We start from the raw sequence: 14939 nt of genomic DNA on the forward strand, positions 1-14939 counted from the left end.
TATGCCTCATCTCTTTTGCTACCCATATTTTCATGAAAATGATGTAGCTACATTTGTAGGGAGTAGGTATGTTTTTATTGTACATTGCTGTCTTAATTTTGTGTTTAGAATGGCTTTATTATTTCTACATATACAAGTACTGAGTTGCATTTCTCTTTTTTTTCCCACCTGGTTATAGGCCAGCCTCTGAATATGCCAGTCCTGGCAGGCCACTGAGTTGCTTAGTGGATGAGAATACACCGATTACACCAGCTAATGGCGCCTCATGTGGACAGACCCCTGATCCAAGGATGGCTGAGAGGAGAGTGAGGTCACAAAGACACAGGAACTATATGAGTCGGACACATTTGCACCTCCCACCTGATCTCCCAGAAGGTTATGGTAAGTCATCAAATTTCACATTGAGGAGAAGTCAGTCTAATGTAATCTTTGGGATTGTTGTAATCCTGTTTTTGCATCACAGGTGATTTTGGTCAATGTTATTTTGAAGAGTATAAGAAGCAGATGGTGGGGGGATTGCTGTACACAAGTAAATATTGACAGTATATACAAAAGGCAATTGAGATTCCTGCTATAACATTTATTAAATTAAATTAAAATTATAAAATTTGGTAGCAGGATACTTGGTGGGGTGGGGGGTGGAGAGGGTTCTGAAGTGAAGGATTTAAAACACGACTTTTGTTCATCTCTCCAATCACCAGTGCCAAACCATTTGACAGGCTTATGTTAACATTTAGACTGTCCTTCTTGTATTGTGCCTGTAGTAATGCCAGGCCTTCAACTGGAGCTATCTAATCCTATTTTCCTGGCCTTTCCCTGGATCTGTATATGTTTAAATAACTTAATGTTTTTTTAATTATCTGAAATGATGGTGACTTGTGGGGAAGCATTCCATGTTCTAATCACTCTGTGTGAAAAGTATCATCTAACGTCCTTGTTTCTTGTCATCCACTCCATTCCCTCGTTCTAACGTTTATTATTATGTCTCTCTATTTTGTTTCATTTTTCTTTTTCACTTGCAATTTTACTATTTTTTCCTATTTTTCTTTTTCGTTTCCATTTCTTTTCTTTGCTGCTTGTTCCCCCATCCCACTTTATGGGAATCGTAGGATTGGAGTCTTTAGTAACCAAGAGAAATGGATGAGTCAATTTACAAGGTTGGGGCCTTCCAGGGTGAGAAAAAATGGTAGGAAAGCTTGTCTGTAGGATCTAGGCCTTGTGCAGTTGAGCTGAACATCTTGTACACATTTGTTGAAAGCTGTAGAGTTGTCCTTGTTGAAGCAGGAAGGATGCCAAAAAGGGTCGTCTATGATGCTACCACTTTGAGGAACAGCGAGGGATGGGATGGTAATTAAAGCTAAGTTTTGCAAGGCAGCAAACTCGCTGTGCAGACGCTTATATCTGTGCCAGAAGGTCATAATGTCATTAAAACAGTTTATCAGAATAAACATCTCCTTGAGTGCCTAAACTTTTTTTGTTTGTATGGGCCACCTAGGATCGTACCATGGAGTCCTTTGGCCCACATAAAAGTTTAAATGGATGTTCTCATTAATTATCGTATATCTTGGGACGACCGATACTAAAATACCTTGGTGTATAGATTTGATTTCTCTGCCGTTGAGAGAGGAACTCTGAGAACAGACCATTGCAAGTCTTCAGGTCAGCTAAATTTCTGCCCTCCACCCTAACTGCAAAACACAGCCAGCACAAGTTAGGAATTCAGTGCGTGAGGACTTGCAAGCGTGAAGTCATGTGTGGCATCACGTGGCCTCAGCGAACAATTTATTTATTTACATTTTGGAGCTTGCAAGTGACGCCAAATAAGTGTTTCACATGTTCTACCAGGGTTGGATGACTAGAACTCGTTTTATCTCTATCGGCTGGACTCTGATCATGCAACTGATGTTGAGCTAAATTAAGTAAAAGTAAACTAGCATCATCACAGACCAGGTCAATATGAAAATCCATCACAGGGTGTGAGAACATTGTGACTGGGACTATGCCAACTGCCACTGGAAATCTGCAACTTTCAGGAGCTTCACAATGGCAGTAACACCACTAATTATTCCAAAAGAGAGATGGCAAAAGTAGCATGTCTTTAACAACCGCCATTGAGAGAATTGTAAAATAAGCATGCTGGTAAGTTGTTATGACAGTTCATCAGTCAAAGCAGAGCTGGATTAAGAATCCTTGGGGCCCTGGGTACCAAGAACATTCAGGGCCCCTCTGCACTTAGTGCACAACCCCATCCCCGATCCATCAAACCACAAATATGTAGTGAAATGCATGAAGAAATAGGCCTGCAGATACACACTGTATTAATAATAAAGCAAATCATATCCCATTGTACAATGCTTAAATAAAACTGCTTAATTTTGATCCACAAAAAAACTGTAAATAGTTTAAGTCTAATACCCAGGCTCTTTTGCAGCAAATATCTACCATCAGCATGTAATTATAATTCAGGATGCAAACCCCACCAAACCAGTAAATATTTCAATTGTAGTATTTTCTCATCAAGAACGATCCAAGATATATCTACCACATGCACCATCTCTTCAGAATAATTGAATTTGCCTGCTATCAGATACTTATTTCACCTCAATGTAACAAGGAACTATTTTTTGGAGGAGGGGATGGCAGGAAGTAAATGTGGAGTGTTTAGTCAACGTTAGACTGGATTCCCACCGGGAGATACAAAATCTTGTAATTACCATGAATAGTTATATGCGAAAATACCGCTGCTTCAGTTCTGAATAAAATCCATCGGGACTTCTATAAAAACAAAACCTAGCCCATTGTTATTCCTAGAACTCACACTGTGGTTCCGGCCATTGTACCAGGGTTAACCACTCCGCACCACTGCCTTTTGAGTTTTCATGAGACTGGAGACGGGAAGGCATTTGCACCAGAAGCTGTCCTATCTTATGTGAGAAGTTCTGACACCATGAGGCGGCTGCAAGCAGATGAAGAAAGTCCACAGGTGTGCACAAACCACAGGCGTGACGCACAGATTTTCTCCCGAATTGCTCGCAGCAGTGCACAGCAGATTAGTCTTTCATTGCTGGAGACTCCAGGACAATCTGGGAGGCTTGGCAACCTTAGATATGGTGAAATAAAAACAGACTCAGCAAGTCAGGTAGCATCTGTGGAGAGACAAACAGCGTTAACGTTTCAGGTCGATGACCTTTCATCAGAACTGGAAGATGTTGGGGAGAGGTCTGTGATGGGATGGAGTGTAGGAGTGATTAAATGATAAAAGTGATGATGCTGCGGCAAAATGAGGTGATAGACACAAGTATAGAAACAAAAGATGAGTCAAGAAGACGTGTAAATGGTTACAGCAGAGGAGGATGGAAGCATGGAAAAATTGGCCCAGGAATGTGGCGGAAGAAATGTAGGTAGACTTTAGGGGTGCGGACCACCCCACTGGCCACGTACTGATACTTCTAGTGGCTCTGGTGCAGCCATCCTCCATTACCAGCACCTGATGTCTGAGAGAAAATGGGAGCGGTGGTTAAGATCCAAAGTTGTTAAACTCATTGTTAAAGCTGTGAAGTGCCTAGTCGAAAGATGATGTGTTATTCCTTGAGCTTCATTAGAACAGTGTAGAATACCAAGGACGGAGTTATGATAGTGGGATGGAGGATTAAAGTGGCAAGTGACTGGAAGCTCCGGATCATGCTTGCTGACTGAACTGAGATGTTCAGCAAAGCGATCACCCCGTTGTAGAGGAGGCCACACCATGAGCAGTGGATACAGTATACTAAGATGGATGAAATGCAAATAAATCGCTGTTTCATCCGGAAGGAGTGTTTGGGGCCCTGGACAGTGAGAAGGGGGGAGGTGAAAGGGCAGGTGTTGCATCTCCTATGCTTGCATAGGCAGGTGCCCTAGTTATGGTGAGTTTTACTGAGGACCCCATATTTACACAGGAGCCCCATATTTTGCTTGGGCCCCAGGGTGCAGGCTGTGTAGGCCCCTGCATTAAGCTGCCCATGATTGAGTTAAATGTGCATCAGTGCTGTTAGAGATTATTACGTCTGTAAGGAAATGGTTGCCATGGTGATGGGCAATGTGTTTATTCAGCAGTGCATGGGTGTTATGGTAGGTATGCGAAGCATGCATGGCATGTAGTTCATTGCAATAGATATGTTAGAAGTAATTTCAGACAATCTCTTACTGTGCTTTCATTGTGTGAGGCGGGGATGGTGAAAGAGGACCCATTATATGCAGTTCAGAGATTTATTGTTTGATTACTGGTTAGTTTTCAGTGACTCCAAGAATTCATTAGTTAAGCCAGTAGTGTCATACTCCACCACTTGCCCTGTTTGAGTCAATAATTAGTCATTGTTCCAAGTTTTTCGGTCAGTGTTCCTTGACATCCAAAGAGAGTAGAGGGTGCAGAGCAAAGGCGTTCTGAACAAGTGCTGCTGCTTTCTATCAGGCTTGTCGAGCACAAATCAAGCAATCTATATTTCTAAAAATGTTTTTATGGCAGTTGGGAAGCAAATTTGAACTGTCATATTCTGCTGTCTGATTTTTTTTGAGACTTTTATTATATATATTAAAAAAAGTGTGCATTTTTTTCCCACCTGTCAATGAGGCGCTGACTTACACTGGGATACAGTTTCACAAGTATCAGCTGTCCTCTGGCATCTCGCCTAGACAATGAGTACTAGTATTTTTTTTCAAACGTAGGAGCTATCACAGCCAAGCCCAATCCTGCCCACACCTGCCATCCGGACGCATACTTTCCTGCAAGAGTCACTAGGTAGTGAATCTGGCCAATTTGTATTTCATTTCCCCCTTCCTGGCACAGGCCTTGGGTCAATTGTAATGCTCCCCCAGCTGCTAAATCAGCTAATTCAACACATCAGAATAGAACCTGGTACCTTCCTGCTCTGTTTGGTTGACTATCATTTTGAGCAGCATATTTAACCTGAGGGGTCACAACATGTATTTAGTACCATTTTATAGTCAAAACCAGAGTCAACCTTAAATAAAGGTTATATTACACAATTTCTTGACCCATTGTTACAATCATTTTTTTTGCCTGTTTCAGTAGTCATATTTTTTTTTTCTGGTAATGAAGTTTTCTCTCTCTTCCACATGCTGATCTTATCAGGCCGCTCATCACTTGCAATCAGAAGTCTGGTTGCATGGCCTAATCCCAAGCCTCTACAGATGCTGTTTCAGATGGCTGCTGGGAGGCTGTGTGAATACAGCCGGTGGCTAATATAAGTATCTGGCTCACTATCTCTTTTTTTTCTCTCTCTCTCTCTCTCTCTCTCTCTCTCTCTCAGAAATTGACAAACCTTTTCTTCCTTAGTGATGATGCCATTGATTTGTAATGAAACCTGTCCTTGTGCTGTGTGTCATGGCGTCACAGTGAAAGGACACGTGGATGTTCTATCTCTGAAGTGATTTAAGGCTGCCTCCTTGATTTTAGGGATAGGATGAATTTATATTAATGAAATGCCTTTTTGTACATCGCCCAAATGTGCACACTATGCACTAGGTAATATAGATGTATACTGCTAACTTAAAAATGTACTGACTTAAAATATTTCTAGTATCCTCAAAGTGGTTATTTGCTCCTAAGAATTAACTATGCATTGAAAATTTGAAGGAGGAGAATTGGCCAAGTTTACAGAGCTATATGGTATAAGCCACTGGTGACTGGATAAAATCATTTTTAATCACATTGGCAGTCATAGTGCCAGACTTTGGGATTAAGATGCATTGACTAGAGGTCTGTGGAAACTCTTAAGTGCATCTGATGTGGTCCCTGTACCTGATATGGCAAGCAGTGAGGAAACCTGTTCTGTTCCTGTTATGAGGTGTTTCAACTTGGTCTTGCACCTATTATTTCTCACTCTAAGTTGATCTCAGCTGTGCAATTGTGGAAAAGTATTGAGTGGAGGCCAGATACTTTAGTACACACTGAACGGGAAAATCAGAACCACCCTGGGCTGCTCTCATGCACCTCCTGGTGGTCAGTAACGGCGAGATAGGCAGAGGTCTGGAGCCAGGTTCATTTGTCAGTTCTGCTGCTTAAGGATGATGTGGAGAGAAGAGATAGGGAGGGGGGGAAAAGTCTTCTAAAATGGTACTATTCCCATGCGTGATTATCACCTTCAAGCCTGCAAATTTCAGCAATTCCCACTGTGCAATTGCATGGTGGCACTTTTCTGCCACAGTCTGTGTCATGTTCCACGTGGGAACTATTGATATTCACACTAATGCAGATCTCATTGGCTGAAAACAGCTTCCTCTTTATTGCTGTTGCCATTAGCATTTATTATTCTTTTGTTTTGCATAGAACAAAGGACAACGCAACAAGGTCAGGTGTACTTTCTGCACACACAGACAGGGGTGAGCACATGGCACGATCCTCGAGTACCCAGGTAAAGGAAATGGGGCCTAATGGGTCTACTTTGTTGACAGACAGACTTGGCATCTTTACAAAGCCAAAATTATTTCAGTTTATGCGCTAGAAAGTGTAAACTGTTTGTGAAGACCTGGCATTATCTCTTCTGATTCTGTTAAATTTGGTATATGAAATTGGAGGTACCATTTCTGTTCTTGTTTCAATTTGGTTTAATGTGCAAAAAAGTAATGATTACACTTTTTAAGAATTTGAATTTTAGTCTCACACTTAAAACTACCTGATCAATGACAAAATCTATTTATACTTCAATGTTATTTCCTCTTATAGGTTCCCCTGCCACTTTCTGCACCATGTACTGTTTCCCTATGAAGGGTGTGGGCAGTTCTCCTGACCCCAGGACTTTGCCAGTGTCACTCTAGGAGCCTGCTAGGAGGTTCATGAGAGTAGCCTGGGGCTCCATGTTAAGATTGGGAACTCTTCCTTTGGGGAATCCCTGCCACTAGTAGGTTGCTAAGTGGAGGCAAAGCAATTCTGCACAAGGGCGGAGAATGAATCTACCCAGGCTGTTGTTGCAAACCAATTCGCATCCAGTTAAAGAAAATTTTCGGCTGTGACCTGAGAGTAGGTTGGCTGCCTTCTGTCTTGGCTGAGAAGTGGCACAATTATGGAGCGGGAGAATCATCTGAAAGAGGAAAAAGTTAAATTAACGAGGGGGGTTTTACAAAACTTCTAAGTAAATGTGGTGATCAGATTTTAAGTGCCCTTGTTGCTGGCCGTGTAGCATAGCACAGATATGTTATATGTGTTGTAGTAAAAATAAAATGTTTGTTGAAAAGTGAGTTTTCAAGTTGCTATACACTTTGGGAAGAACCACCAATATAATATGATTGTGAAAGGTACCAGAACATTTTCTTTTAATGGATTTATTCTTTGGGATATAGCCATTTGGCTGAGACCTGCAGTTAAAATGTAGATTAATGACATGACAACCTAGCTTTGAGGCCTATGCAGGTTTTGTGAGCTTGTATCTTGGGATACTAAAGGATTCTAGCAGAAAGTGTCAAGTTCTTGGAACACTCTGTTTTTTCTGACATTATGGAATTGTATTCCTTACCATTTTAATTGGTTTGGCATGAAGAGTAAGCTGAGGTAGCCGTCTATGTTTGTTTTGCAGGGATCTTAGCAACGTAAATTGTGAGGAACTAGGGCCATTGCCTCCGGGCTGGGAAATCCGCAATACAGCCACAGGAAGAGTCTACTTTGTTGACCACAACAACAGGACAACGCAGTTTACAGATCCACGGTTGTCTGCTAATTTGCATTTTATTTTAAAGTAAGTAATGAAACATCTTTTTTGTCACTGATTTCTCCCCATCCCCACCCACCCTTTTAAAATTTCAAATTATTTTAGGGTGTGAATTTCGGTCCTAGTTTTTAGATGTCCCATTATTTAAATTGGTATTGTGGTTTTTTTTCTTCCAATGCAGCTGTTCAAGCAGCACTTGAAACTTAACATTAGTCTGGAATAGTTTGATTGTACAGTTATTAAATTGTCCCTTCAAAACATTTGAAGTTTGGCTATTAGCAAGCTTTAAATAATACAGATTTGCCAACTGCTCTGATTTATGTCAAACCCTCCAGACTTTTCACAGATATGTTTTGTTACCAAACGGTTGCTCTTTTATGTTCTGCCTTTTTCTCAGAATGTCTTGCTTTGAGAATAAAAAGGAACACTTCTGTTTGATGATGATCCCATCTGATGGTTCAAATAAATGTGTTTAACATATTTTTCTTTGGTGGCAAGCACCTGAGGTGTCTGCAGCAGTTTCCTCCTAAAAAGCAGAACTTCCCAATCCATGATCTAATGGAAATAACCAGTAGCAAACAGGGTAGCATTTCAGTGTCAAAGACCCAAAAGCTGAAAAAATAACTGAGCACTTTGTACCAAACAAAACTTCCCCAGCAGTTAGTGAGACGTCAGTCATATGGGTTTGAATCTGGCGCAAGGCAAGTACTTAAAACTAAGTGCATGTAAAGGATTGTATAGTCAAATAAATTTCCAGAATGGTCAATCTATCTGCAGCCAATCAGAAGGATGGTCGCGTCAAGTGCCATATGATCACTTAAGAATCATCCTATTAATGGGGCCACTTGCTTAAAGACCACATTACTCTGGTATAGAAAATTCCTTGTACGTTCAAATGGAAAAAATTGCTTGCTTGTTGGAACAATTTATGCTTTTAATACAGAATTCTGGTTTCTTGATACTACAATGTTAGATTCATCTTGAGGCACCCAGTCTAAATTTTTGATGGTGACAGGTGCACCCGACAATTTCATTTTTAATTTCATTTTTATACATGCAAGAAATGAGGCTGCAAGTGCACTGAACATAGAATGTTGTGTGCTAATGAGGGGAAGTCGGAAAGGGTTGTAATTTTAGTTCTTGGGGGCTAACAAATACTGTGCACAAGCTTTGGAACATTTGGATAAAGGGTACATCCTTTCCTGGCAGATTTGTTCCGTTTAAGAGCTTACACTATAGCACCTTCAGACAGCTTCCTATGAGGACAGTACAGACTGTTGATCATTTTCCAAATCCCAAAATACCTTATTCAGACTTTTTTTTTGGAGGGAGGGGTGAAACAGGAGCTTTGTAAATGCAAAAGATTAACATCTGTTTTAGAAGGATTTGTATATTTTATATATAATGATCAGTGGGTGGCAGTTATAATTCAATGTGGATAAATGTAAAATAATTAGTAGGGGAGCAAGGACCTAAAAGAAGAGAACATATGTTAAACCATCCAAGATAAAGCAGCCCGCTTGATTGGCACCCCATCCACCACCCTGAACATTCACTCTCTTCACCACCGGCGCACCGTGGCTGCAGTGTGCACTATCCACAGGATGCACTGCAGCAACTCGCCAAGGCTTCTTCGACAGCACCTCCCAAACCCGCGACCTCTACCACCTAGAAGGACAAGAGCAGCAAGCACATGGGAACAACACCACCTGCACGTTCCCCTCCAAGTCACACACCATCCCGACTTGGAAATATATCGCCGTTCCTTCATTGTCGCTAGGTCAAAATCCTGGAACTCCCTTCCTAACAGCACTGTGGGAGAACCGTCACCACACGGACTGCAGCGGTTCAAGAAGGCGGCTCACCACCACCTTCTCAAGGGCAATTAGGGATGGGCAATAAATGCTGGCCTCGCCAGCGACGCCCACATCCCGTGAACGAATAAAAAAAAAATGGAACAGTCACGCAGCAACATAAATCAGGAAATATGCTCTTTTTGATATATATTAATGGCCTGTTCTTGGGTATAGAGGGTATAATTTCAAAGTATTGTGTTCAATTCTGGGCACCATACTTTAGGAAGAATGTCAAGGCCTCAGAGAGGGTGCAGAAGAGATTTATTAGAATGGTGCCAGGGATGAGGGACTTCAGTTATGAGGAGAAACTGGGGTTGTTCTTTTTAGAACAGAGAAGGTTAAAGAGAGATTTGATAGAGGTGTTTAAAATTATGAACAGTTTTGACGGAGTAAACAAGGAGAAACTGATTCCAGTGGCAGAAGGGTCGGTAACCAGCAGACACAGATTTAAGGTGATTGGCAAAAGAGCCAGAGGCGACATGAGGAAAAATTTTTTTACGCAGCGAGTTGTAATGGTCTGGAATGCACTGCCTGAAAGGGTGGTGGAAGCAGATTCAATAGTAACTTTCAAAAGAGAATTGGATAAATACTTGAAGGGGAAAAAATTTACAGGGCTATGGGGAAAGAGCAGGGGAATGGGGCTAATTGGATAGCTCTTTCAAAGAGCCGGCACAGGCACAATGGGCCGAATGGCCACTTCCTGTGCTGTACCTACTATGATGCTGTGTCCAGAATTTATAGTTAAAAATCTACAAAACTTTGCAGTGATTAGCTGCAGAAAAAAAAAGGCAGATAACTAGATTGCATTAGCAAAGAAATAGAGTATATAGCTAAATAGATTGTATTGCTGCTGTACAAGAAATTAGTCAGACCCCCATCTGAGGTTCTAATCATCTAATTATAGAAATAATATTGCTGTTGAGAGGGTACAAAGGCAGACAACAAAGATGATTGTAGGATGATCAAGAACCTGTTATGAAAAATGGTTAAGGAAATGAGGCTTATTTTCTTTGGAATAGAGTAGACTGCAAGGTATCCAATTAAAGTTAAGATTATAGAGGGAATTGCAAAATTGATCCTGACATATTGTTCACTCTGGTGATGGATTCAAATACAAAGGAACACACATTTGAAAATTAGGATGTTAAGAGTAAGAAGGGAAGTTGGATCAAACTTTTTCCACACACAAACTAGTATCGTTGTGAGATAAGTTGCCAGGAAAGGACATTGAAGTAGACCGTATGTATAGGTTGAGACGATTTGATGTATTTTTCAAAGGAAAAAGTATTGAGGAATGTGGTGAAGAAGGTAGATAAGCGAGGTTCATCTTTGAAAAACTTGTTTGGCCCTAATGACCTTTTCCAGTTCCTTTTTGTAAAATAAAATCTTACGTATTGATGTCAAGACTGAAATGATGAGCACTTTTTATAATATATGGTGATATTGTCTGGGTATTGAGGGCACATCTGCTTATTGTGTATGGTAGCTGTAGGCAGCAATTTTTTTTGAGGTTAGAAATGATTTTCTTGTGTTTCTGGCCCAGGACCAATAGTGTGTAAAATGTTGTGTTGATTGAGGCATAACACCTGCTTCACTAAACTCTTGTCGGGTTATTCAGAAAGTCATCTGCACACAGATCATGTGGTGCTGTGTTGATGTTTTAATGTGATAGAATGCATATACTACCACCCGCTTGCCAGTATTTCGATTTACCGTGCAATAAAATTATATTCTCCTGGTAGACTTCGTAAATATTTAGTGATGTTGCTTTTTATTTTACTTCTTTAATTTTAAACTTTGCGCCAAAGTCTGGCATAATATGTTACAATTGAAGAGTTTTCAATGAAAAATATTAAGTGGATTTTCTTTTTCAATTGTTAATTTCTGTATCTTTTTTGTTTTAATTTTTTTATCGTGGGTACTGTGCGACAGGAGGGATTCGAATCAAGGACCGAATCTACACTACCAACATACCAGGTGAAGTAATAAGAGCATTGTCTGGTAGATGAATAACTTCATTTCATCCTTTGACACTTCTCAACTCCGAAATGACTTTGATTGGGTGGGTGGGTGGCTGGAGAGGGAAGAGAGAAAGAAATGTTGGGTGAGTAGTATATCCTGATCATCAAGAGGAGAAAACCTCTGGGATAGGTTTCCTCCCTATTTGTCAATGAGTTAGATTACAAATTGCTGCCCAAACTCAACAAAAACACTGTAGAAAGTATAGCACTTTGAGAGATCAAAGAATCAAACAAAAGTTGGGAACATGAGGATTAATGTTAGAAATGGGAAGTTGCGAGGAGAAGTTATGTTCTGTATGAGAAGCTAGAGGCATGTTGTGTTGCTAACTCATAAATATAATAACTCACAAAAATAACGCCATGTTTTGTGTGTGGAAACTTCCGATCTCAGAACTGAAAATGAAATTACCAGAAATAAAGGCTTTATGACAGGACTCTGAGGTTTTGGAAAAAAATTACACTGACATAACTGTCTAGCCTAATGGGTGGATAAGTTGTTGCACAAACCTCACTGGTGGTTGATTTTCTATAAACTAAGTCATATTGTTTATCTTGTACTGCATATCAAAACATTTTTCTAAGATTGTAAGTGTGTCTATTCTGTGGCACATTTCTGCAGAAGGCAGGTCATGTTCAGTGTTACTGAGCTGCTGTGAAGTGACACGGTCACAAAATACTTAGTAAGGTTAGTCCAGTATTAACCCTAACCCTAACCCTGATAGCCTGCCGAGCATGGTGTATCACAGTCTGGAAAATGCAAGGCATAAACGTGGGCTGGCCACCTTTCCAGTGAGACATTGCAATGAACAGATCTTTAAATCATAGAAACACTTCGTTATTCAAGGCTGTATGCTGTTTGTTTTGTCCTTCAGGATGGCCATATAGGAATTGTTACTGTGCACAGATCCTAGCTGCTGATGTATATTAGCATTTTAAATGAAATGCAAGAAGAGTTAATTGAGTTCACCACAGATTTCAAGAAACATTCAAAATGATGCTCATTGAAAATTGGCAGGCACAACTATTACAAGAAGAAATAGATGTTATTCCTGATTGGAGTGACACCTCTAGCTGCTTGTAAGCTATTCCTTCAAGCCAAGACCATGACGAAAGTAATAATTCACATGTATTTATTTTTAATATTTTTCACTCCACTGGACTGTGAAGATGTGTTCTAGGTCACAGAATAAATGTGATTTTTATTTATGTAAGTTTACTTTATAATCCAGAAGATAGAAAGAATTCCCATTTTTCAGTTATTGGCCTGTTAGGAATGTTGGGGTGGATGTTCCTAGGTTCATTGCCCATTAATGCCCATTTCTAGGGTGTAGCGTAAAGGAAAAATTGGTACTGTTATCACTGCTCCCATTTAGAGCCCCAGTAGTACTGCCAGTGTTTTTCCTATTCCCAAATTTAGCATCTGACCTTTTCTAGCACTTCTGGGGGAGCATTCCTATTTAAATCCTGTGTTAATGAGATCCAGATGATGCCATATTGACCACAGCCCCATTTTACTGTACTACCCCCCGACCACTGGTCAAGTTCTGTTCCCCCCCCGCCCCTCTCTAAATTGAGCACTAGGAGCCAAATAAAGGTAGCCATTTTAGTTAATGGATTTACACATAGTTGAAGAGGAGCTGCAGTGGGAAGATGTTTGGTTGTTTTAAGGAAGCCAGATGTCTTTCTCTACTCCAATCCAACAGTTGCATTGGACCAATGGGTAAGCATTTTGGAGTTCCTCTGCATCTCTGCTACCTGGAGAAGGAGGAAGATGATGAAGAGGAAACAATGGTTGGATGCCAGGGTGGTGAAACAACCACATGCAGGGCTGGCCCTGCTCTGCCCATCACTGTAAAAGTGACAAGTACCCAAAACTTCTATGCATCAGGAAGTTATCAGGACGTGGCAAACATCAGCCAATCCATTCTATAGCTCAAGTTGTGGATGCACTGCTCCAAGGGGCATTCAAGTTTATCTCTTTTAACATCGATCCTCCCCAATAAAATATATAGCCCTGTCTTCTCAAACTCCCTTCAATTATCATTACAAAACGTAAAATGAAGACCCACCATTTGCAGTGCTCCAATACTGTTTATTTACATGTGAACCTAAATGTTTGCCTACCTATTCCTATTGTGCCTACCCATCCTAAAACACAGTGTTTGTTTTGTTCTATCTGTTATCCTGTGCTCCTCTTTGGTGCAATCCCCGTGGCAGGAGCTGAGCTGGGGGTGGCAGCTGACTCTCCTTTGGTGGCTTCTACCTTGTTTCTGACAAGATTGTTGAACTTTTTACGGGATTGAAGCCATATCCTCCACATGCTGGTGGCTGGGTTGATGGCCTCAATTCTAGGTAATGGATGTTTTTCATGTTCTTCACCCATTTTGCCCTGCCGTTACTGCTTCCCAGAAAAATCCATCCTAGAATCAATTTTGGGTGCTCCACATTAAGAAACATATACTGGTTTTGGAAGGGAGTCCAACAGTGATTCACTGGGATCAAGGAATTGAACTATGATGAGAAACTGGGCAAATTTAGTTTAAAGTCCCTGGAAATGAAATTAGGAAGTGATCTACATACGAGCATACGACTGAAGAGCAGGAGTAGGCCATTCGGTCCCTCGAGCCTGCTCTGCCATTTGATAAGATCATGGCTGATCTGATTGCGACCTCAACCCTACTTTCCCATCTACCGACTATAACCTTTTGACTCCCTTGTTAATCAGGAATCTATCTAACTCTGCCTTAAAAATATTCAATGACCCTGCCTCCACCGCTCTCTGGGGAAGGGAGTTCCACAGACTCATGACCCTCAGAGAAAAAAATTCTCCTCATCACCGCCTTAAATGGGAGACCCCTTATTTTTAAACTGTGGCCCCTAGTTCTAGTCTTTCCCACCTCTCAGCATCTACCCCTTCAAGTCCCCTCAGGATCATATATGTTTCAATAAGATCACCTCTCATTCTTCTAAACTCCAATGTATACAGGCCCAACTTTTCTAACCTTTCCTCAGAAGATAACCCCTCATCCCAGGAATCAGTCAAGTGAACCTTCTCTGATCCGCCTCTAAAGCTATTATGGTCCGTCCTTAAATAAGGAGACCAAAACTGCACCGAGTATTCCAGATGTGTTTGATCAAGGTGTTTGAAAAAATAATGAAAGAAACTAACTGGGTATGTCCCTCCAGTAGTGGAATCTAGTACAGGGGATTGCATTCATAGAACTTGAGCTGAGCCGGTTAAAAATAAACCAGGAAAACTTCATACAAAGGTTTATGCGAGAAGGCCATAGATGCAACCTTATTTGAGATGTTTAAGAAGGAGATAGTTGGAGAAAAGAAAAAGACTTGGGATTAAAAACCTT

General features: G+C 40.8%; 1 protein-coding gene across 2 annotated transcripts in view; it reads left to right on the plus strand.

Moving 5' to 3' along the window:
* Window positions 1-14939, plus strand: part of smurf2 (SMAD specific E3 ubiquitin protein ligase 2) — a 216818-nt gene that overhangs the window by 163770 nt on the left and 38109 nt on the right. For both annotated transcript variants that reach the window (XM_068003917.1, XM_068003918.1), the window contains 4 exons: window positions 179-381; window positions 6326-6410; window positions 7569-7727; window positions 11489-11533. In XM_068003917.1, coding sequence (XP_067860018.1) covers window positions 179-381; window positions 6326-6410; window positions 7569-7727; window positions 11489-11533 — 492 coding nt within the window. The remainder of the gene's footprint in view (window positions 1-178; window positions 382-6325; window positions 6411-7568; window positions 7728-11488; window positions 11534-14939) is intronic.

Source organism: Heptranchias perlo, chromosome 23, assembly GCF_035084215.1.
Source record: "Heptranchias perlo isolate sHepPer1 chromosome 23, sHepPer1.hap1, whole genome shotgun sequence".
Taxonomy (NCBI): Eukaryota; Metazoa; Chordata; class Chondrichthyes; order Hexanchiformes; family Hexanchidae; genus Heptranchias; species Heptranchias perlo.